The sequence below is a fragment of the Thamnophis sirtalis genome, unplaced genomic scaffold (genome assembly GCF_051295495.1).
Source record: "Thamnophis sirtalis isolate CommonGarterSnake01/CBP01778 unplaced genomic scaffold, rThaSir2_p1.2 scaffold_9, whole genome shotgun sequence".
Lineage (NCBI taxonomy): Eukaryota > Metazoa > Chordata > Lepidosauria > Squamata > Natricidae > Thamnophis > Thamnophis sirtalis.
In genome coordinates this window covers 49,396,025-49,420,689 of record NW_028261389.1, presented here as the reverse complement: position 1 = coordinate 49,420,689, position 24,665 = coordinate 49,396,025, and the positions used below count along the sequence as shown (strand labels likewise).

Below are 24,665 nucleotides of genomic sequence, written 5' to 3'. Positions count from 1 at the left end.
GTAAGCCCTGAGGTGGTAGAGCCGAGGTGGCGCAGTGGTTAGGGTGCAGTACTGGAGGCCACTTCAGCTGACTGTTATCAGCGGTTCAGCGGTTCTAATCTCACTGGCTCAAGGTTAACTCAGCCTTCCATCCTTCCGAGGTGGGTGAAATGAGGACCCAGACTGTGGGGGCGATATGCTGACTCTGTAAACCGCTTAGAGAGGGCTGAAAGCCCTATGAAGCAGTATATAAGTCTAACTGCTATTGCTATTGCTAATTGGTTTGCTTACCAGTGGTTCATCCTCTGGATCGCTTCCAGATGAGTATTCTTCCTCCTGCTGCGAAGCTGGGGTTTCCTCCTTGAAGAAGGGAGGGGGTGGAAATTCTATGGTCTCCCTGCTCCTCAGGGCCATCTCCTTTCCACGCTGACCAGATTTTGTAGGTTTTCCCCCCAATGGGCGATCTGGTTTCTTAGCTGGTGCCTGAGAACGGCATTCTGCAGCTCGGTGCCCCTCTTTTCCACATTTGAAACAGACTAAGGATTTCGGAGAAGGTGTCGTTTGCAGTTTAAAAGGTTCTTGTTTCCATTGAGGTGGGGATTTCTTCCACATTCGTCCTGCCCGATACTGATTTCTGGCCATGTCGATCTCTGCCTCTTCAGCAGTAAGATACCACTCATGTAGATGTATTGGGGCACCTCGGGCCACACAAGCATTGTAGAGTTCATCACTCAGCCCATCCTTGAACCAGCTTACCAGGATATCATCTGGCCAGTTCACATGATATGCCAGGTCTCAGAATTATTTGGTATACTCTGCCACTGGCCGGCATCCCTGCTTCACAACTTTAGTGCAGTCGCGTGCTTTGCGATCTGTGAGGGGGTTCTCGAACTGTTGTCACAGGGCCATCATGAACTGATCAAAGTCCCACAGTTCTGGTGCATTGGCATCATGTAAAGTCACCATCCATCTGGCAGCGGCTACTTCCAGGGCTAGGGTGACCACTCACACTTGGGCTCCTTGGGTTCGAAAATCACACCCATATTCTTACATGTAGGTGAGCATGTGTGCCACAAAGAATCCCAATTTTTTTCCCGTTCCCATCAAACTTTACCCCCAGGGAAGGAGTTTTCCTTTCTAACTGCAGGTTTCGGGGTTTGTTCGGAGTGTCCCCCAGCTCATGCGCCAACTGTGGGAGAGGGTTTTCTGGGTTCCTAGGCTGTTGCTGCTGTGCTGTCAGCTTGATTAGCAGGGGCCAGAGGGGGTTAGTTCCCCTGGCGTCACCCCGTTTGCCACCCTTCCAATGCTTCTTGGTTGCTGGTCTGGCTCCCCCCGGATGTTGAGATTTTTCCAAAATGTCCATCACCAACTGGGTTACATGCCTCTTCAGAGGATCCTCTCTCAGTGTGGCTTCATTTGGCTCCTCCTGGTCAGAGGGGGCTTCTAACTCCAATTTCCACCCTGGTTTTCGGCTACCTCGGGTAAGAGTGACTCCCCTAGTCTTCCCTTCCCAGCCGTCGTTCGTCCCAATTCTGATTGACCAACGGAGCTTTTTGGGGTCCTCCAAGCTCACTCCATTCTCTCCGCCAGGATACAAGGAGCACATCTCTGGTTGTGGAGGGGTTTCCATCTCCCTCCAGCAGTCAGTTTCCCCTTGTTCACTGTTATGCTCAGACATGATTTGCTGGGTCCCCTCGGTAGAGTAAAAATGTTTCTCTCCTGGTTGACCACTTTGCAGAGAGATGCTGCTTTTTGTAATGGCTCCTCTCCTAACTTGAGAAAGTAAAGACTCTTGAAATGGATTATTTCAAAAGGAACCTTTAATCAAGCAGGATGGAAACCATTAGAAGCAAAGCAGCATCTGAAAACCTTTAGGCCATGCAAATGGGATTAAGCTGATAATGACCCCTCCCCTTTGACCAATACACAAGTGTGAAGATGCGTCCTTAACTCTTCTGCCCTGGGAGTCAATAAAGCACATGTTCCCATGATTATCTCTAGTTAGACATCAAAGTTATATATCCCACATGGCTACCATAAACATCCCTCCAGAGATGTTGGGACCTTCAGTCTCCCGGTGACAGAAAACCAGTTGTAAAGTTGTAAAACTCAGTTGTTTCAGATGTAGCTAATGATTTAACTCCGAGGCTCCCCTCCTCCCAATTGAACGGCAGTATCACTTTTAGGGATCTGGCACAAAGGCAGAAATGTTAGAGACTTCATTATTACCCAAAGATCTGAGGTTGCTAAATTTCTGAGGTGTAATTTTGTATGAGTCATCCATTTGAATTTTAAATGGCCCCATCATTGAGACTGTCCTGCCAAATACGCCTTTTGGGAATGATCCACTGTTGACTATTACTGGCTTCGCACAATATAGTTCATTCACTGCTCAATGTGAAAAAGAAATAATGTTTGGAATGACTTCACAGTAATACCAACAATAGTACTGAATACAGAGTTGGCCATGCCAGACAAATTACAGCCTACACCAGTGTTCCTCAGTCTCAGCAACTTTAAAGATGTGTGGACTTCAATTCCCAGAATTTCCCATCCAGCAAGGTTGAGAAACAGTCCCCTACACAATTACAGAATTGTAATAATAGAATACATCTCCAATGGAATGATAAGTGCACAACAGCTACCATGAATTACTAAAAACTCTAACTTATTAGCTTATTCACAGAAGAGATCCGTGTGGGATGCATAGAGAATTCTGAAGACAGGCAAGGTTCCAGGCATTGACCAAGTTTTGCTAGAAGCAATAAAACTGAGCCCCAAGTGGTGGGCCCCAGTATAAGTTTTTCTGCTTGCTACTATCAACCAAAGTTATAGTAGAGCGTTGGCCAGGGAAGGGAATCAGCATCATACACATGTATAAAAAAGAACATGTAAACAGATAAGATCCAGCTAATTACCAATATACATCAGTAAATTATATGCCCAAATATTACATTTCAGGGTTGGATTGAAGCAAAGAAATTATTGAAAAAACTGGCTTCAGCTTACATACTTGTTTTCCATCATCCTACCCAGAAGCATATACAAGAACTGCAACCTTCCTGTGCATGACTTTTCTGGATTTCAGTGTATCTTTTGAATATGACTCAAGAAATATCTTGTAGACTGGGATGTCAAATCACTATCCAAGTGATTCCAAGTGGTTTACAAATAAAAATATGATAAATTTTATACAATGAGAAATGAAACAGATATTTTATATGTAGTGATATTTCTAAAGCAGCATGCCTGAACCACATATACACACATTTTTGGTTTCCTTCTTTTAATTTAAACATTGTTGAAAAAAGGCTTTATATCAAGTGATATTACAAGTAATTCTTGACTTAAAACCACAATTGGGACTAGCAACTCAGTCATTGAATGAAGCTGTAATTAAGCGAGATGTCACATGACTACTGTATTTTTCGGAGTGTAAGACGCACCTTTTTTCTTCAAAAAAGAGGCTGAAAATCTGGGTGCGTCTTATACATTGAATACAGCATTTCTTGCCTCCCGAAGCCCAGCCTCTTCACCTAAATGGCTGTGCATACCCTTATGGAGGCTTTCAGAGAGCTCCTGGATGCTGGGGAGGGCAGAAATGAGCAAAAAATGGGCCATCCTCCCCCAGCAGCACTCTATAAGCCTCCATAGGGCTATGCATGCTTTTTTTTTTTTTTTACCGTTTTTTGCTCGTTTTTGCCCCAGCCCCCCAGAAGCACTCTGCAATCCCCCCCAATGCTATTCATGCGTTTTTTTTTTTTAAAAAAATGGGCCCGTTTTCATGAAAAACGGGCCATTTCTAGGAGGTTTGCAGAGTGCAAAAACTTTTTTTTTTTTTTGGAAAGCTCTTTAACTGATTGATGAGAATTACATTGATCAAGTGCTGTGCCAGCAGAAACAAAGTCTTAGGTGCTGCAGATTGTCAGCAATTTTCTTTTCCAGCACATGGATAAATACACCTGGAAACATCTACCTACCTACCCTCTCTCTCTCCCTAACTACCTACTGTATTTATCTCTCTCTCTCTCCCTCTACCTACTACTCTCTCTCTCCCTACCTATCTACTGCATTTCTATTTCTATTTCTCTCTATCCCTCTACCTACCAACCTACCTGCTCTCTCTCTTTCCCCACCTATCTACTGTATTTCTCTCTGTCTCTTTATATTTCTCTCTCTCTATCCCTCTACCTACCTACTACCTACACACACTCGCTCTCTCCCTCACTCCCTACTGTATTTCTCTCTCTCTTTGTCTCTTTCTCTTTCTCTATCCCTTTACCTACCTACCTACCTACCTACCTACCTACCTACTCTCTCTCTTCCTACCTACCTACTGTATTTCTCTCTCTTTCTCTCCCTCTCTATCCTTCTATCTACCTTTCAGTTCAGCTCTCCTATGTTCCCTGGAGTGAATTCCTTTGGTAGGATACAGGAACAAAATCTTCCTATCAAAAGAGGTCAGCTTCCCTTGGGAAATGGCTCTTTCTCTTTGCAGGTGGCAGCAGTTTGCCATCTTCTCTGCCAGCTTCACCATTAACTTCCTGGGAAAAACCAATAGAGAAGATTGCAAATGGTGATCACACATTATCACAGGGCATTTGGCAACTAGTCATAAGTGCAAACTGATCGTGATTATGTAACTGCAGGGTTGATAAAGCAATGTTTTGTAATGGCCAGAAGAGCTTCATGAGTCATAAGGCACCCCTCTGTGGCCATTCTGGACCATTGTTAAACAAACGGTTGTAAGTTGAGGACTACCTGTGTTAAGATACTGTTTCATTGAAAACTACACAGGGTGGCACAGAATACTATGATATGTGATTAGATATCACAGTCATGCCATAACATCTAGAACAGTTTTCATTATTAGTATTAAAAGATAAATTCTGCCCTCATGATTATGGATATGTGTTCTTGTTTAGATCCGGTCACAGTCTGTCCTTTCTGAAAATACATAAATGTGGCTCTTTTTCTGTGACAAGAACATTCAATTTCAAAACGCTAAAATTTGAGTAGAATTTGAATTTCCACAATCCTGTCTCTAAGCATCCTTTTCAATAATTGAAGTGGCTTATAGTTTAGAATGAGAAAACAAATGGAAGCAGCACTCTTTCAAATGATGTCATCACTAAAATTTCATATAATATTTTGATGTCATGGAGGAATTGGCAGCTACACCATTTCCCATCAAAATGCAACTAGATAAAAACTAGAAACATGCATTTTTTACTGCAGGTACACCCCCCCCCCCAGTTTTCACCTATTATGTGGATGCTAATCCCACTGTAGAATTCCAATTTTATGAGTCTCTTTTAGGAACTATGAATGCTATAGATATTCCAAAATGAACAGAAAAGAACAATCTTGGTACTTGGTGCACAAATGGAGCATCTCTGATTTTTGGAAATGTATCTGTTTTTGCTGCAGCATCACATCATCATGCTTCATTGCTTTCTACATCAATATCGACTGATATCAAGGAATATGTCAAGAGTTCTGAACAAAACCTTTCCTGATTACACAACAGTCATTAATTCAAAGCCAATGCTTTAAATCATTACCTTTTCGAGAAGTTTTGTCAAGACAGAGGAGCAGAATAAGAAGTTGTTCTCTAATACACAGAAGTTTGTTGGTTTCCATTGGACAAGTCTTGAAGCACTTCATTGAACATCAGGCAACTATTTTTGAGACAGAAGAAAAGCCCTATCTCAATAGTTTTGATAGAGAACAGTTTGTTCATTTTTTAACCTTAGCAGATATTTTCAGCCATATGAATAAGACAGATCTTATTGTTCAAAGCCTTTTAGATACCATTATAGATGCAGCTAAAAAAACAATGAACTCTTTTGGCCAAGTTGCCATTCTGAAAGAATTTTGGAAGTAGACAACTATATCAACTTTCCATTGCTGAAGGAAGCACTTCTACAGGCTGTAGACAAAGTATTGTCAGATTCTCCACAGGTATCTGCAAACGTGGAAATTCTGCAGAACTCTTTTGGAAGTTATTTCTGCTCAGACACTTTGAAACTGAAGTATGGATTTATAGTTCTTTCCTTGCTGGTATAGACATTAGTGATGCACATCCTGCCAAAGGTGGCCTCAATGATTTGAGGACAGAGCAAATGATGCTGATGAATTCAACTTGAAGAGTTCTTGTCACAAGTGTATTCTTGTTCTAATAAAGCAAAATATGGGAGTTCTGAACCCATTTGGTATCATCTCCTTTGTCAGTCATAATTTTCAGCACTTGATTCAAAATAAAAATAAACAAAAATAATTTAGATATCAGAGATGACATGCACATTGTCATATCAAATTCCACAATCAATTTCAACATCTGATTGAAACCAAGCAACATCTCATTACATTCTCATTAAATTCACTTAGAGGAAAATTAAACTTTTTTTTATTTACACAATGTAGGTTTTTTTTAGGAACTGGACATTTTTCCATTAAAAACAAATGGGAGAAAAAACAATCTTCAAAAGTCTATTTTTAGATTCTTCATTAAGAAAAAGTAGTTTACTGTGCAATAAAATTAATTGAATGCAAAACATTGTAATGCACATTTTTCTATGGAGGTCTATGTTCTTTATCAGATTCTCAAAGGGTATTGTGAACTAAACAAATTAGGAATCACTGTTCTAAAATATAAAGTGAACAAGTGCTTTAAACTGCTCTTATTCCCATATTTTTTGACAATATTGATGCACCTTTATTAATAACATTATAAAAAAGCCTTATTTTTAGAAATTATGTCTTTAGCGTCCACACTAATTTTTGATAGAGGTCTTTTTTTTTTTTTTTTTTTTTTTTTTTGCTAAAGCCTAATTTGGGATTTGGCTGACCATTTATGCCTATGTTTTGGTTGAAGGTTTTAAACGTGATAATTTTTTTTAATGCTTTTTGAGTGATATTTTTAAATGCCTTTTGAAAATGGGCAATTTAGAGTACTTGGGTATTTGTTACTTTGACCATAAGAATCTTTTTTTATTATTATTCACATACATTGCTTCATGTTAGTTTTTCCTTTTTCATTATTAATTTTACAATCTCAACATTTTTATCTAATTTAACATTTTCATATTTTAAAGGTCCCCAGGTGCATCCAATTTTCCAACTTTACCAAAGATTTCTCCATCTCTATCAAATAATTATAACAACATCAACAACAGAAAGTAAGCACTGTATCTTAAAGAACTTTTAATTTTAATCATCCAAGTACAGTTTCAAAAAGAGATTGTTTGTAAGTTTAGAAAAATAACTTGGATGTAGTTTATTGCTATGGAAATGTAGGGGGCACCAAGACTTAAAGAACACAAAAACCCTAAAGAGTTGAGAGAATTATTTCTGCTTTGCTTCTTAGATTCTAGGAACAGTAACATGCTTTGTAGCATCATTTTCTGATTTGGGACCATTACATTAAGAATTTTTTTTAGCAAGAAAAGACTATATGCAACAGCAGTCATGTAACTTATTGATCAAGTTCTCCTAGATTAAGGATTTCTCCTAGTTTTGGGAAGGTTTGAGATTGTTGTGACTTTTTGGAAGTATGTGCGTTATGTGTAATGACAAAAGCTCTGCATATGCTTCATATTGTTGTTATAGCATATGTCTAATTATTCCCCTAACAGAAATATAATATAGTACAATAATTTTAAAACTTTTCTGTCAAATAGTTTAGCACATTTGGAGTTGTATATGATAAATGCATTGCATTTTCTGCAGTTCATTACAAGTATGAATATATATATGCTTTTTGCTAAGCTTATTGCTTTCTGATAGACATACTGGGGGAAAATGGTAGTTACAAATGCAATGTTGCTTCTCAAAATTTGTGGCTAGGACGCAATTGTTAAAATGTTTTGTGTTTCATAGTAATATTTCTAAATATTTTATACAATATCTTCCAGTTAAATACTGCATTTATGAGAAGGGAGTTTTCGTATGGGGCGAAGTGGCATTTGTGCTTCTACTAATTGTGAGTAGCCCCAACTCTCTGTTAGACAAATACATGTATTTAACTGTAGTCTATTGTACTCTGTGTGTATGTGCGTGTGTGTGTGTATCATAAGCTCTTTGATGTATATAAACCAGGCCCCAATTGATGTTATCCTTTTATTAGAATAGTGAATATGAAAAAGCACAATATCTAAAGTTATGAGACAGTTATCATCTTATTTAAATCTCATTTTAAAATGTATCATTTCAGAAACTATAAAATTGTCCTGGCTTTGTTATAAAAAGGGCAGTTGTATTTCCATTTGATGAAATTGTTTGATAAATAGCAGGGCTATTTTTTTAAATTTTAAGTTAATGCAGTTTAAGAGTAGCTTCTTAATTACGTTAATACAATGTTGTATTCCTTGGTTTATCTACCATACATTTTGTAATGCTCTTTTATATCTAAAGTTAGGTAAGTAATACCTTGGAAATAATAGTTTATTTTGGCAAATTCTATGCTTCCTGCTGCACTGGTAAAATCCAGATGCAATCCTAGAAGTTGATTTCATATACAATCACTGTGATTTTACTTCAGCTCCTGTTACCGTGTTTCCTCAAAAATAAGACATGCCCTGCTAATAAGCCCAATTGGGCTTTTCAGAGCATGCGCCATAATAAGCCCTCCCCCCAAAATAAGCCCACCCCCAACTATTTAAGCGCATGCACAACTGGTCCCCGCCATTACCACTGTACCACCTACCGGTACAGCTTGCGGGGCAAAAAGAGGGCCCGCCGCAAAAACAGTGGCAGGAAAAGCAAAGTGCTTCCACCCCCCCGCCCTTCCCTCTCGCGCAAAAAGAGCCCGCCGCAAAAACAACGGCAGGCCAGCAATGCAATCACTCCCTCCCGCCTGTTCTCACGCAAAAAAACCACCGCCCACCCCACTCCAATGGTAAAGGTAGCCTGGCTGGTTCCCTTCCCCACCGCCCATTTAGCGAGGGGTGGCAGATGGGGGGGAAGCGAGACGCGCCTTTTAACTTTCCAGGTCCATTGCGTTCCTCTCCCTTTTGTCCAGTGAAGCCCCTTGTAAAAAAAAAAAACTCATGAGTTCAACTCACAAGGTTTTTTTTACAAGGTGCTTCACTGGATGAAAGGGTAAGGAATGCAACGGACCTGGAAAGGTAAAAGACGCACCTTGCGGCCCAACACCATCCACCTTGCCCCAATGGTAAAGGCAGCCTGCCTGGTTCCCTTCCCTGCTGTCCCTTTAGCGAGGGGTGGCAGGTGGGGGTGGAGAAGCAAGACGTGCATCCTAGCGCTACCAGAGAGAGACTGACAGCTCCGCTGCGGTCCTCGCCCTTTCGTCCATTGAAACCCCTTGGAAAAGAAACCTCGCGAGTTCAACTCATGAGCTTTTACAAGGGGATTCACTGGACGAAAGGGCAAGGAATGCAATGGACCTGGAAAGATAAGGGGCGCGCCTCGCTTCTCCCCCCCTCACCTGCCACCCCTCGCTAAAGGGACGGTGGGGAAGGGAACCAGGCAGGCTGCCTTTACCACTGGGGTGAGGTGGGCGGTGTTGGGCTGCGAGGTGCACCTCTTACCTTTCCAGGTCCATCACGTTCCTCAACATTGTATCCAGGGAAGCCCCTGGTAAAAAAAAACCTTCTCGCGACTTCAAGAAGTTTGATTGAAGGGGGGCGTTTTACCATAGGCTTCCCTGAACACAATGGCGAGGAATGCGATGGAACTGGAAAGGTAAAAGGTGCGCCTTACTTCTCACCTGCCCCAGAAAATAATAAGCCTTCACGGCTCCTTCACTTAATAATCAAGAAAGAAACCACTCAACTCCATTTTGCAGAATTAAGTGTACTTTTACTGATTTTAAGTGATGAGAAGCTAAGCAAAGCTGGATCTGAGCAAAAGAGCGCGAAAGCAATAGATATCAATACATGATTCATTCCCCTCTCCTTGGTACCCCAGTCTATAGTCCAATCATATATCACCACAGCTGTCAGGTGGGAGACATCTTCAAAAATCATCATCAGGTTGGAATGCTGGACAGTTGGCCTTGGCTGGAAACTCCCCGCCTTCCACATGCGCAAACGAATGGTGTGAACAACCCCCATTTAACAGTCCTCCTGTACAGATTACTTCCCTCACCCAATTACCATGCCCTCCCTCCCCATTTCATGGCAGCCGAAAAGCAAGCAGCAAAGCAGAGGCTGACACTCCCCCTATAATAAACCCAAGGCCATATTTCATGGGGCAAAAGAAAATAAGACCCTGTCTTATTTTCGGGGAAACATATGTATTAACTTTTAAAAGCAGGTGTTTGCGCTTGCTTGGAAGAAAGGTAGGCATTTTAGCAAGTTACAGTGTCTATTAAGTCCTGTTAAATGATGGCCATAGTACAGTGAACAAGTTTACATTCTTTCCTCCTCCTTTCTGATTTCTTTATTTTTTTAAAAAAATAGGAGATAGTCATTTTGGTGAGAAAAAACTCCACTGAACTCATCTGAGCTCATTTTTTGAGTAGAAATGTAAGGGATCCATTTGTGGTACATTATAATTAGCCTTTTGTTTTTAAGCTATGGTCTTGAACATAGCTGGAACTGAATTGTGCTGAATTCCTAGGAATTTAATTCAATCATAAATATTGATAAATACTTAGAGATATATTTTAGAATGTCCTTTTTACCTAATATTGCCTCAGATACATTTTTAATACAGCATTTAAAACGTACAGTCATTGTATTTTACTATTTATCAGCCTAGAAAAAGTAATTGTTTTAAAACACCATTATTCTCCACTGATGTTCTATTTATATAACTTGTTTCATATTTATTTATTTATTTATTAAATTAGTATGCCATTCAGCTCACTCTGAATAGTGACTCTATGTGCCTTAACACATTATTTTTCCTGCTTGATTCTTGGAGTTGAAGAACACTGAATTTTTTTTTTAAAAAAAATCCTTGTTACACTCTTCATGCCTGCATGATATCATGTCCTCCTCCCCCACCCTGAAAATTTCTGAATACTTTACTTAATGGGTAAAATAGGCTGAAATTCCCTAAATGGGCTTATTTTTCTTGTGCTCCAAAGCATCATATTAAATGTTTCTCTCTCTATAAACTCGGTTAAAATGTAAAGAAAATTATTGTATGGTCCAAGACTGGCCAGCCTCTGGCCACTGGATCCAGGATTTTAGAAAGAGAAGCTACAGGAACTCTTTTGGGGCCCAGTTTTTGCAGTAAAATGCCCAGAGCACAACCCGTCATTTCAGAAACAAAAAGTTCAAAGCCTTTCATCTGGTCGGGTAAAGCCAAAGCAGAAGCACGGCCCAATGCATCTTTCAAGTCCTGCCATGCTTTCTGATGTTCCCCCGTCCGTTCCCAGGCCATGTATTTTTCAGTTAATTGGTAAAGAGATTTAGCAATGATGGAATACGTTGGAATCCACAGTCGTGCATAGCTAATGATACCTAAAAAGATCTGCAGCTGTTTAATGTTAGTGGGTGTAGGTAAGGCTGATATTGCCTGTAGGTGGCTTTCATGCAGTAGCCGACAGCCTTTGCATAGAACAAAACCCAAGTACTGCACTTCCTGAGTGGCCCATTGGACTTTCTTGCTAGATACTGTGTAGCCCTTTTCAGCCATGTGTTTGAGGAGGGTGATTGACGTATCCTCGACATCTTTCTGGTCTTTGCCAGCTACCAATAAATCATTCACATATTGCAACAGGAAAGTTCGTTGGGTGTCAAAGTCTTTAAGATCCTGGGCGAGGGCTGCAGCAAAAGCTGTGGGACTGTTAGGGTAGCCCTGTGGCAGATGAGTCCAAGTCAGCTGGCATTGGAACCATCAGAAGGATCTTCCCACTTAAAAGCAAGGTATGACTGACATTCCCTAGCCAAAGGGATACAGAAGAAGGCATCTTTTAAATCTGTGACTGTATACCAATTCTGATCACTTGAAAGCTTAGTCAGCAAAGTATATGGATTGGCCACCAGAGGATGTAGTCGGTGGAGCCGGCAGTTGGTCTGTCATAAATTGTGAGTGAATCTCCAAGTCGCATCAGGCTTAGGGACGTGGAAAATTGGTGTTGACCAGTATGATTCTGTGCGAACGAGGAGCCCAGTTTTCAGAAAAAGTTCAATCTGGGTCTTAGTGCCAAGTTGTGCTTCCCGTTTAATAGGATATTGGTGAATTGCTATAGGTTGGGCGTCTGGGAGTAGCTGAGCCATATGGGGCATAGCAAACATTGCAAACCCAGGGATTCCTTGATACCAAACCAGGGAATTTATTCTATTGCAATCAGGTCCGCTAGGGATTGTTTCTTTCCCCAGGTAACAAAGATAAGCTCTTTCCGGGGGAATTTCAAGGGAGACTCCCTGCTGGGTGCATTGTATAACTGCCCCAGTTTTTCTAGGAGATCCCTCCCCAAAAGATTGATAGAACATTGTGGCAATATTAGAAAGGAATGCTGGAGTGAAGGTCCCTTGGTTGGTTCCACCACCATTGGGTGACTGATTGGAGTATCCTCTTCTATCCTGATCGCTCCAACAATGGGGGTAGTTTTGGAAGAAAGGCAAGGGATTTATTTATCATTCAGGACATTGAAGGTAGCCCCTGTATCAATCAAAAAAGAATAATATTTGTTCCCCACTTTTAGCTCCATTAGAGGGTTTGGGAAAGCAGTTGGCTCTCCAGAGCCCCCTCAATTGGTTTCTCGGTAGACCTCAGGAGCTTGAGCTGTCATGAGAGGTAGGAGGGCCTGGCTTAAAGCCTTCTCACCCCCTAGGTTGCCCTCGTCCCCTACTGGGCTGTCGCTGTTCAAGGGGGCATTTTCTTCTCCAATGACTAAATTGATGACATGCAAACAAGCATTTCCATGTCTGTTATCAAGTTGACACCGGGCACACTGATCTCTGTGGAAGGAGTTGCTCCTGGGATTAGCTGAAATCCCCCTCCCTTTACTTTGGGGATTTAGAGCCGCCGCTAAAAGAGCAACTTGCCTTCGCATCTTCTTTCTTCTCTCCCTCCTCCTCTGGGCATAAACGGTGAAAGCTGTCTGACCAAGGATCTCTAAGTCCTTAACAGTTGGAGTTTCTAGTTTTTGCAATTTATGTCTGGAGCACTTTGGCCTACAAAAATTATTTTTAACAATACATCGTTGGCTGGGCTATTAGGATCAAGGTCAGTAAACCATGGGAATCCATCTTTCAAATGGTTTAAAAAATCAGTGGGGGATTTGTTGGGATTTTGAAGGATCTGATGAACGCAGTGAAAGTTCACTTTTTTAAATAAATTTTTTATTTTCAAACAAAAATAAACATGCAAAACATATAGCATAAAAAACCTCTTCAACTACATAGTGTGTTACTTGGTTATAAAATCTTTCTCTGTCCTTTCCATAGTCATCACTTGAGCTTTATCAAAAATCACTTATTGTCAATCAAATATCTTTGTATACATTATTATTGTACTTTATTTGTTTAATTATCACTATTGTTTCACCATTTTAAACAAGGTATTCTAAATATGTATCCATTTATATTATGATGAGTCATTAGATCATCTTCAATATATCCATTAATGAAGAATTTTTTTGTATCCTATTCTAAATCATTCTATTATTTTAGCATTAATAACTTTGTATACATTATTATTGTACTTCATTTGTTTAATTATCACTATTGTTTCACCATTTTAAACAAGGTATTCTAAATATGTATCCATTTATATTATGATGAGTCATTAGATCATCTTCAATATATCCATTAATGAAGATTTTTTTTTGTATCCTATTCTAAATCATTCTATTATTTTAGCATTAATAACATTCTCTAATAATATTCAATTCCATGTTTTTTCCATTATTAGTATCATCAATCTAATATACATTTATACAAATTATTATAATTGTTAAACTTCTATTAAGCATAGCTATTATTAAATTCTTTTTATATGAGGCATATTAAATTTGAAGTAAATTTATATTATGGCATTTCATTACATCATCCTGAAATCATCCAATGATATTACATCTTTATATTCTCTTGTATATACAATGATTTATCTTTTATAAAAAGGCTTTTCAACATCATCTCCATCATCCTCACTTGCAGTTTATATAAAATGTCATATTATCAATCTAGTATATATAAATGCTTTATTATCATTATTGATCATTTATTTGACTATAGCTATTATTACTTTAACTTATACATAATACTCAAAGTTTAACTACATTTAACTAAATTTTATTGTGACATTTCATTTCATCATCCTGTATCCTTCCAGAAATAGTGCAGTCCAATATCTCTTGATATTGAGCCAAGGTGGCGCAGTGGTTAGATGCAGCACTGCAGGCTACTGCTAGATCAGCAGGTCAGCGGTTCAAATCTCACCGGCTCAGGGTTGACTCAGCCTTCCATCCTTCCGAGGTGGGTAAAATGAGGACCCAGATTGTTGGGGGCAATATGCTGACTCTCTGTAAACCGCTTAGAGAGGCCTGAAAGGCCTATGAAGCGGTATATAAGTCCACTGCTATTGCTATCTCTTGCCATTTATATATCTGTATTCTAAGTGTTTTCTTGATAAGTCTTATGTGGACTTCTCTTGACAACTTATTGTTCATTGAATATCTTAAAAGAATTTGATACCCTCCATCTGTTCCTTTCATCTGCTTGATTTTTGTTATCACTGGTGCTTCTGCCAAAATTACTCTGTCTCTGCCAAATTTTCTCCCCTATCTTCATCTATGTTTTGACATCTGAGATAGAGTTCCAGTTCACTGATCTCTCCTTTCCGTATTCCACACTTATCATTTTCCTCCACACTCGTCAATGTCAACAATTTTCTTATCACTTTCATATGTCTCTGCAATTTTTTGAACTCTGTCCTCAAATTTCATCATTTGTTTATAAGTATTCTCAACTCTTCCCTCCATACTTTCTGGATTTTGATATTTTGTATTTTGATCCATAAATTCAAGACTCTTTTCAATTCTCTCTGTAGTTACTAAGAGCTTTTGAATTTTTAACATAATTTTTTGCAATGTTAGTTCCTTTTCTTCTTCATATAATGTCATTTTTCCAAGTTATAGACACTGCCACTAAAACGTCCAAGGCTTTTGCTAGGTTTCAAACAAATTAAGTGAAGTTTTTTCCATTTACCTTTCAGTAAACCAAGCCAATAGCTTTGTAATATCAGATGTTGCCACGCCTCTAGCCACTAGATGGCAGTGTTACATCTTTTCCCTCTGTTTTAGGCTCTCTTTTCTAAACTCCGAACTCCAGAAAGGGTTTTTCTCCGGAAAGAGAAAAAAAAATTGTTTAAAGATTATGATCTAGCTGAGTCTTGCGAGGAAAGTGGCTTTTAATCCACAAACACAAAAAATGGGAAGAGTATAGAGGAAGAAGGGGAAAAAAAGACCAGTCCAGTTTAAAAGTAAGAAGCATTTGTAAAAAGTCCGTCCATAAAAAACAAACAAAATTAAAGTGAAAAAGATAACACGATAGTTTTAAACCAGGGTAAATTTGTCACTTGTTTCCTTCTGTCTTCAATTTTATTTTAACTCTGAGTCTTTTGGGTTTTCTCTTCTCTAATAATAAAGATTTTTCTCACCATTTTGACACACTGTCTCTCCTGTGCTGCTTTCGTTTCAGGGGCTTGTCCCAACCTTCTGTAGCCATATTGGCTGCTTCTCTTGTAGCCGGCAAAAAGAGCTTTTTCCTGGATCAATCAGGGGCTTTGCGATGCCCCTGAGTTCAGCAGGACATGCCCTTCACTATCACCATTCCTTCAGAATGGTTTAGATCCAAAAGTATCGTCCAGCAACAGAGATATTGACAGCAATCCTGGAACCTCAAGATTGCATGTTGTGTCGTGACGTCAAGCCCCGCCTTTTGAAAGTTCACTGTTTTTAGAACACCCAGTTTTAGTCCTTTTTTTTAAATGAAGTTTTTTATTTTTTGTTACATATTTAATTTCTTTTATAAACAGAGTGTTGCCCGAATTTTCCCCTTTAATGTCTTCTTATATGCATAATTCATTTTACATCATATTTCTATTTCCAATTTCAGCTAGTAATTTTCTTTCCATATTTTCCATCTTAGGTTTAATTTCTTCTTAATAAACAATATCATTATTTGCTCCTCTAAATTAATCAGATTAATATATCATTTCCATCTTTAATTCTATTTTACTATAGATAACATATATCCTCAGATTTAATTTTTTAATAAACATTTCACTTAGTTAATTATCTACAATTAATAGTAGTAATCTATTTTCCTCACATCATGTCAACTATATGCCATTAACAATATTAACATATTTCATTTTAATCTACTGGTAAATCCTTTCCCTTCTTTCCTCCTCATCTAACCATTGTCTCTTGGTCTCTCTGAAACTTCACTTCTTTTATATTCTCTTCTTTCCACCATTCACCTAGCTTTTTTTCCCCTTATTTTTCTAATTTCTATATTTTTTCTTCCCACTCTTTTTTCTCCCTTTTGATTTGATTGTTCTAATAACTTTCCCCAAGTTTTTCCCAATCTTTCCCCACTATTTTCACCTTAACTGCTTAATTTTTATTTTGGGGAGGGGCATTTCTCCTTGTCTACTTTTAGTGTACCACTATACATCCCAGTCAGTGGTGGGATACGGCTGGGTGTACCGATGCCTACTGGGAGCACTAGGTACCGTCCCGGTACAGTGCTCAGGAGGGCCCATCCGCCCATGCTCCCTACCTGTATTTGAGCTTTTGGGGCTTCCGCGCATGCACAGGGAGCATACGGCACCTGCGCGATGCTCCGCCAAGCAGCTGGAGCGTCGCTGAGGCATCGTGGAGCTTTCAGGCGGTAACGCATGTGCATGCTGCACGCACGTGCTGCACCCAGTCATGTGGACGCCTGGCCCCGTTGCACCGTACCAGTTGCACCAGGATCCAGAACCCACCACTGATCCCAGTGTAGTCATCTATATATTTTTCTTTTTCAGTCCCTCTTTCTTCTGTAGTATCTTCTTGTTCTTCATTTGGTCTCTTTTCTATGTCCTTTTCTCCTCCACCCTGATCTAAGTGCTCCTTCTGAATTTCTATTTTTTCTTTACCCTTTAGTGTTTCACATGCATTTTTTAACATGTCATGTAATTCATCCTACATCCATAGTTCCATAATGCCTGCTTCGCTAATTTAACAAATTGTTAAAAGATTTTTCTGTTATAGCACCTTTATTTAAACTTTTAAGCCCATTAACCTTTTTTTCCGCCTTCCAACGTATAAAGTCCAGTTCCAACTTTAGTCCAATCCAGTCCACTTTTCAGTATTTTCCGATAGTAAGTCAAATGCACAAAAATGTTGCAAAAACAAGTCCACCACGTCAAAGGATCTTCCAGTTATCTGTTACTGTAGTCAAGGTCAAAATCTGCAGCTGTTCTTTTCTTTGTTATTCCTCTATTAAGTCTTGTAGTATTCTTTTCACACCACTAGATGTCTCCCTTTCCACAGTACAGTCTGATCAGCTGGCTGTCAGAAGCTGTCAAAAGTTCACTTTAATTCTCAAAAAATAGAAAAAAGGTAGAAAAAGAAAGAAAGGAATTCTCCCCCCGAATTCTCTGGTTGATTTAAATTGGAATTTCCAATTCCAATTTTGGAAATGAAAATTTTCTAGAGCTTTCTGTTTTAATCTCCACTTTGTTCTTTTCCCTCCATTTAAATCCTTTTCATTTAAAGCTTACTAATTAGCCACTAGCTCCGCTTTGAGTCTCTTTTGTAGTTCAAATTTAAAATTCCTTTATCTTTGGGTTGGTCACTCTCTCACCTAAGTCCAATGCCATGCTCCAACACTGCTCCTGTTCAAACAGGTTGGTCCAGTTGCCCCAACTTTGAAGCAGTCATTTAAATATGGCTGCTGCCTCCCCTGTCAGTTTGGAGAACTTTATCTCTGACCTGTCGAGGAACTGCTGGTTCCTCTTGGCTGTACAAGGTTCCTTCTTTTACCCCATTCCTTCGGAACGATTCTGAACCTAAAAGTCCCCTGGCAGCGGTTTGTCTGGCAGTTTTCGCAGAGCTTGTCAGAGCTCCACTATTTCCCAACCAGTCTCGTCACAACACTTCCAGCTTCTCCCCAGTTTTAGTCCTTGAAGGATAGAATCCCTGGCTCTCTAGAGCAGTGGTCCCCAACCTTTTTATCGCCGCGGACCAGTCAGCCTTTGATAATTTTACCGTGGCCCGCTGAGCGCGCGCAGGGGTAGGGGGGCGTCTCCACATGCAGCAGCAAATATTTCATAATCAATATACACTAAGAGTGCACATTAAGCGTATATAATACACACGCAGAGAGAGAATATACAATATGCATTAAGAGTGCTTGTCTGTCTCTCTTCCTTCATGCACACTTCTCTATTTCAAAGTTTGAAATCTAAACAGAAAAGGGCATTTCAAATGTTTCATTTGGAGACTGGAGAAAACTTCAGACCTAAGGAAACTTCCTCATCTGTTGTTTTTAGCTAAAAGGTATATTGTTCCCCTTTTGATTTCTTTGAAATTCATACCCCGAGAGGATCTATGTAATAGATTAAAATCCGGGGGTCGGTGCAACTGCTTGTAGAATTCAGTCAGGGGTTTTTTTTTTTGGAGGGGGGGCAGAGTTTGTCGCGGAATCATGCTAACAAAATCGAATTATTTCATTTATAGAGCCACTTATAGAGATGTGAGAAGACCCCGAGGGCTTTCGACCCTCTTTCCCAATCAGTCTCCAAAGCTTCTCCAGATCAGCCTCCCTTCTCTCCCCCCCCCATGACCCCCATACTTGCCGTCTTGGTAGCCCTGCGATAAAATGAAAAGTGTTTTCCCCCCTCCTCACCCCGACTCACTTCAGACAATCGCATTCATACACACACAACCACGACTTCACCGCCACCTCCCTGGTCTCACACGTCCGCCCGGAGATCACGACATGACGCAGGGCGCTGACAGGGGAGGCCGGGTTGGTGGTGGTGGTGGTGGTTCGGGGAACAGCCTCTGCGGGAGACAAAAACGGCGGCCGCAGACGAGCGAGGGGAAAGCCTGGCGCCGGCGAGAGCTGGCGGGGAAGAGGGGGGGAGGAAACAACCACCTGGGCTTCTCACATTCCTCGCGGCGAAACCTCGCGATGGCACACGCCCACCAACCGCCTCTGAGAGAGGCTCAGTCCGGTGGCCCCGCTCCACACACCATCCCAGGCACGCGCCCGGCCACCCCAGCCACCAATTTGCGTGCACTGCTCGCGCAACTGGAAAGGAACTGAACCGACACCCCTCCTTCATCCCACTTTACTTACTGATTGGACGATGTTGTCCCGTAGGCCTAGCGACTTTCCCTTAGGCCCCCGGCCGCTGCAGCGATCATGGCCCCCGGCCGCTGCAGCGATCATGGCCCCCGGCCGCTGCGCGGCCCGGTGCCAGATACTCCACGGCCCGGCACCGGTCCGCGGACCGGGGGTTGGGGACCACTGCTCTAGAGGATGAGGGCATCCTGATCCATGTTGGGGTCGATCTCATAGCTGGGGCTAAAAAGAACCAGTTATTCAGGCCATAAGGCTTGGGCATCTTGATTATTTTGGATGCCATGTTGTTTAGCAGCTTTATAGTGTACTGTAGTGGCCTTGAGAACTTGTTGTTTTTCCTCTGTGGACAGGAATGCCAACAGGAGAGTAAAAATGTCAGGCATATGAGTAGCCATCACACATTGAACAAACTCCCCATAGCTTTGGGGGGGGGAAAACTCCCGGTATTGGTATTGGTATTGGTATTTTATTATTTGTATGCCGCCCTTCTCCGGGAGGACTCAGGGCGGCGAACAATTCAAAGGGGAAAAAAAGGGGAAACATAAAAGACAAAATACAAATAATAAAAGTCGACAACAATCGCACAACCATACATGTCGAGAGGGGAGGGAACTCATCACCCCCAGGCCTGCCGGCAAAGCCAGGTTTTGACGGCTTTTCGGAAGGCCTGGAGAGAGGTGAGGGTCCGAATCCCTGCGGGGAGTTCATTCCAGAGGGCCGGAGCTGCCACAGAGAAGGCCCTCCCCCTGGTAATAGCCAGGTGGCATTGGCTTGTAGATGGCACCCGGAGGAGGCCAACCCTGTGAGATCTAATGGGTCTGTGGGAGGTAATTGGCAGCAGGCGGTCTCTCAAGTACCCAGATCCAATAACATGAAGGGCTTTATAAGTTACGACTAGCACCTTGAAGCGTATCCGGAGACTGATCGGTAACCAGTGCAGCTCGCGGAGGATAGGTGTAACGTGGGTGTACCGAGGTGCACCCACGATCGCTCGCGCGGCTGCATTCTGGACGAGTTGAAGTCTCCGAATACTCTTCAAGGGTTGCCCCATGTAAGGGGGAAAGTCCTGTTTTCCAATTGAAAAGATCATTGGTGGTAAAGGGTATATGGAAAAACACCAGTCCATCTTTCATAGGAACTTGTCAAAGGGAAGCTAGGACTAGGGGACCCGGTTAAGGGTTTCCCTGTGCATGTACGTAAGTCTGTCCAGTTCTGGTGTGAGGAGGAGTTAAAGCTGTCAGTTCAACATCCCAGGTAGCTCAAGCCATCAGTTCTGGATACAAAGCTTGAGCTGCCTGGGATGTTGAATTTTGCGGATTAAGCTGGGACAGCTGCGATGTTGTTTGACACACTTGAGCTTGTGGATCAAGCTGAGGGGATGTTGAACATGCTTGATCCTGCAAGGCAGACTGTGCTGCTGTTAGAGGCCCCTGGGCCGTTAAAGGCACAGCATTTATATCAAGGGAAAGGGGAGTACTATAACATGGTGAGGTTAACTCCTCTGTCAGTTTGGGGAGCTTTTCCCTTTTTTGAAAGTGGTATGGGGGCAAATTTTAGAAGAGGGTCTGGGAGTTAGCCCACACACTTTCTGAATGTCTGGGCAACAAAGGAGATTGGAGAATAAACTCATGTAGAGCTCCTCTTCAATTCACCCATTGGTGGCCAGAAAATCAGCAAATTTGTTGACAAAATCTAAATCAAAGCTGCCTTCTGGAGGCCAGGTTCCTATCTTAGGGCTAATAGTGTAGGTTGACCAGACAGATGTGCAGAATGTCAACTCCTAAAGTTGCCATAGTAAGGAAAGGGGAGAAGCACATTCCACACATACTTTCAGCTAGAGTCAGATCTCAGATTACCACAGCAGACCTGGGAGGGATGCACCTCATTGAGGAATGTGATTTATGACACAGATTGAGGGGAGGGGAGGAACAGGGGTAAAGTTCAGCTATAACTCAAATAAGGCTAAGATCTGACTGCAAAAAATGGTATTGCCAAAATGTTCCTAATAAATGACTGGTTTTCTTTTGAAATTTGACTCGTGAATCAATTTTTTTTAAAACCTGACACAGAGGGTTTTTAGCTTCCTTTTTTAAAGAACAACCTTTTTCTCTGCAATAGGCTTTACTATGTCTTAATGGGTTAGCACGCAGTCCAGAGGGGAATGGTATCAATTGTGTGGATATTGTAATTAAACTTTTAATTTAAAAGGAGCACATAAAATTGAGCAGTGGTGCTTAACCCACCCCCCTCCAAAGGAAATAAGAACCCTTGCCAAAATTGATTTTACTATTCACTTGTTTAGTTTCATAATATTGTAGGTAAAATACTGGGAAAAATTAGGAGAGGATGTTAAAAACATAAATATTAGGCATTATTTCTGCTTTACTACTAACATTGTTTCTTCACAGATTTATAGAAATTCTATTTTTATATATATTGTAAGTTCAGTATCTTAATTAATCTCCCCACTCCCTCACTAAAATATATTAACAATATTTTTGTCATATCTATTTCAAGTTTATACTGGTGCATATTTTCAGTATTATAGTTTTTAGAACTCTAATGATGTATCAATATTTTTTTCTCTTGAATAAAAAGTTTAGTGTATAGAGTATGCACCAGTAAAAACAAACTGTATACATGACTATTTGAATTCCAGGTCATGTAATGTATATTTAATTGGCAGCCTGCATAGTAAAGATCCCATGCTGAATTACTTATTGGAATTGATAATTTATCATATATCAACTATATTCCTTTGTAACCTTGTACAGTGATTAATATGCTTTCCTGGAAGAAAGAGCAAATGAAGTTGTGAAGGTATTGTTCCACAGCAATAACTTCTAGTCTGCTGTGTCATAATCATGGTTCTAATGTAGAACTAGAAGATGGCTTTTATTTTTGTATTGTTTAACAATAGTAATTCTAATATTCAGATTTAAATGGGAAAATGTATGTAGATTACATTTATTACATCATTTCGGTGTTAGGTAGTTAATAAACTTGTATATTAGCACTATGAGTTTTTTCCTTTAAAAATATTCATTAAATTTAAGTAAGTTTACTGTTCATTTACTGTATATGCACAGATGCAGCTACTACCTGTATAACCTAATGTTTTCAGTCTCAAATCTCTATCTGTGTGGCTATTATATTGATACAATTACTTGTGCATATGTCATGTAAATTTCACTGATCCTTGCATATATAAATATCTATAAACCCATATGCAAGCAAAAAAAAAAGATTCTGAAGAATGTGGTGCTTTTTATGTTTTGTACTTCAGTTTTTCTTAAGTATTTTTATCTTTTAATGTAATATAACATATTATTTAATTCCCAAAATATTCCCTACTATAAATAGATCATATCTGTATATCTTGAAATTATAAAACAAATTAAAATACAATGCTTAAAGATATTGAATGGAGTCTTTATTATTCCATGCTTATTGCTTCATTTTGTGGTGGCATAGTGGTTAATCTAAAAACAGAATTATAATGTATTTAGCAGTTTCTGATATCCTTGGAAATCTTTATATCTTGCCTGTTGCTAAAGTTTTGCTGTTTCCGGCTTTTAGCAATAACAGTAGCAGAATTTATACTATATAGCTGGTGGTGCCAAAAAAATTAATTTTTCAATTGAAATATTAAAAAATACTACTTTTTAAATCAAAATTTGAAAAAGGTTTGAAGAATTCTTATTGTTACTGTGTTTAAATTCAGAGTCTAATTATTTCAGCTACATGTGCATTTAAGCTAGACAGCTATAGCTCATGCAATTACAAGGTAAATATGTTTTCTTCCAGCATGAAAAATTCAAACTACTGCCTTCCTTCATACACTGCTTATAAAAATTATGACTACTCAGAACCAGGAAGACACAATGAACAGCCCGGTCTTTGTGGTCTAAGTAATTTGGGAAATACGTGTTTCATGAATTCAGCAATTCAAGTAAGTGTTTCATGTCAAATAAGATTTTACTTCATTATATAAAGAGCTTTTAAAATGGAGACTGCTAGTAGAATGGGTACTTTTGGTCCTGCAGTATTATCAGAATTTCAAATTTACATTGATTTATGTGCTTATTAAATCCACATAAATTATTAAGAAGCAAATAGTTATAGAATCTTGCTTGGCTATGACTTGATTCCTTGATATTTATTTATTGTTTTTCTATAATTTCTATCATACCCACTAATAAAAAAACTGTTTAAAAACAGAGCCAAAGACCAGGAGCATAAGAAAATAAACAGAGTGGACAACCTTTAAAAACAAAATACTTATGAAGGAAAGTAAAGCTGATAGCTATATTGCATCTGTTATATTTCATTTGGTGCATGTAGTTGAGTCTCAATTCAAATGTTTTCACCCCAGCCTTTATCTTGGTTGGAATTGATATGAAGAGACAGATATGCATTAGTTGTATATTTTCCCATAACTTCAAATAACCTAGGCCATCAGTTTCATGGGTAACATGAAGAATACAATAGAACTTTATACAGGTAGTCCTTGATTTACGCCCGCAATAGGACCCCCAAAATTTGTCATTAAATGATGTCATTAAGTGGGGTATCACACGATGACCAGACTCAATTTTATGACCGTTTTGCTGCGGTTAAGTTCAGGGGTGGGTTTCTACTGGCATTACTGCCAGTTCGGTGCGCAGTAGCCTATAAATAGGTCTGCGCATGTCCAGAACATTTTAAAAAGTCAAAAAAAGATGTTGCCACTGTTTAATGTCTGAAACTCAGCCAAGAGCTGAACTGAAAAGCAATCACTTACTCCACTACTTTAATCAGATATTGATAAGAAATCTCTAATTGCCTTCTGGGTCCATGTTTTGTGGTGGTTGTTACTGTTATTATTAATTTCTCTGAAGAAACTGATACCACCTTTTTTCTGAAAAGAGATGAACTTTCATGTGTAATCAAACCCTTATTGGATATTATATAGCATCTTGATAAAGGTCAAATATAGTTTTAATCAACTTAGTTATCTAATAAGAATAGTCTGGGTGATTTTCTTTTATTGAGACTGCATAATTGTGGAATCCAAATTGTAATTATTGTGAACAGTTTTACAGTATATCAACATAATCTTTTTGTCACATATGGACATATAATTTTATATCATCTTTGCCTCTAATCTAAATTTGGTAGCCTTTAAAATACTTAATATTTCTATCCTGAGAAAGTGCAATAGTGGAAAAATTCACTACTCTGCATTATTTCAATAAAATGGGTTTAATAACTAGTTCTTATCTGAATTCAGTTGAACAGCACAAGTTATTTCTCCAGCTGCATTCCAATCATCAACACAAACAGAGCAGCACCATTCCATATAGAAATATTCCAGAGTCTCTGTTTTCTGTTATATTAATCAGTCTAGCATGAGGAACTTGA

At 39.7% G+C, this 24,665-nt stretch overlaps 1 protein-coding gene across 8 annotated transcripts in view; it reads left to right on the top strand.

The window, feature by feature from the left end:
• Window positions 1-24,665, top strand: part of USP15 (ubiquitin specific peptidase 15) — a 94,651-nt gene that overhangs the window by 31,657 nt on the left and 38,329 nt on the right. For 5 of the 8 annotated variants that reach the window (XM_087723525.1, XM_087723526.1, XM_087723528.1 and 2 more), the window contains 2 exons: window positions 7,077-7,160; window positions 23,070-23,214. In XM_087723525.1, the coding sequence (XP_087579651.1) occupies window positions 7,077-7,160; window positions 23,070-23,214 (229 nt within the window). Of the gene's footprint in view, window positions 1-7,076; window positions 7,161-7,895; window positions 7,964-23,069; window positions 23,215-24,665 lie in introns of those variants that run through there. The other 3 variants (XM_014072213.2, XM_014072215.2, XM_087723530.1) reach the window with 2 other exon arrangements.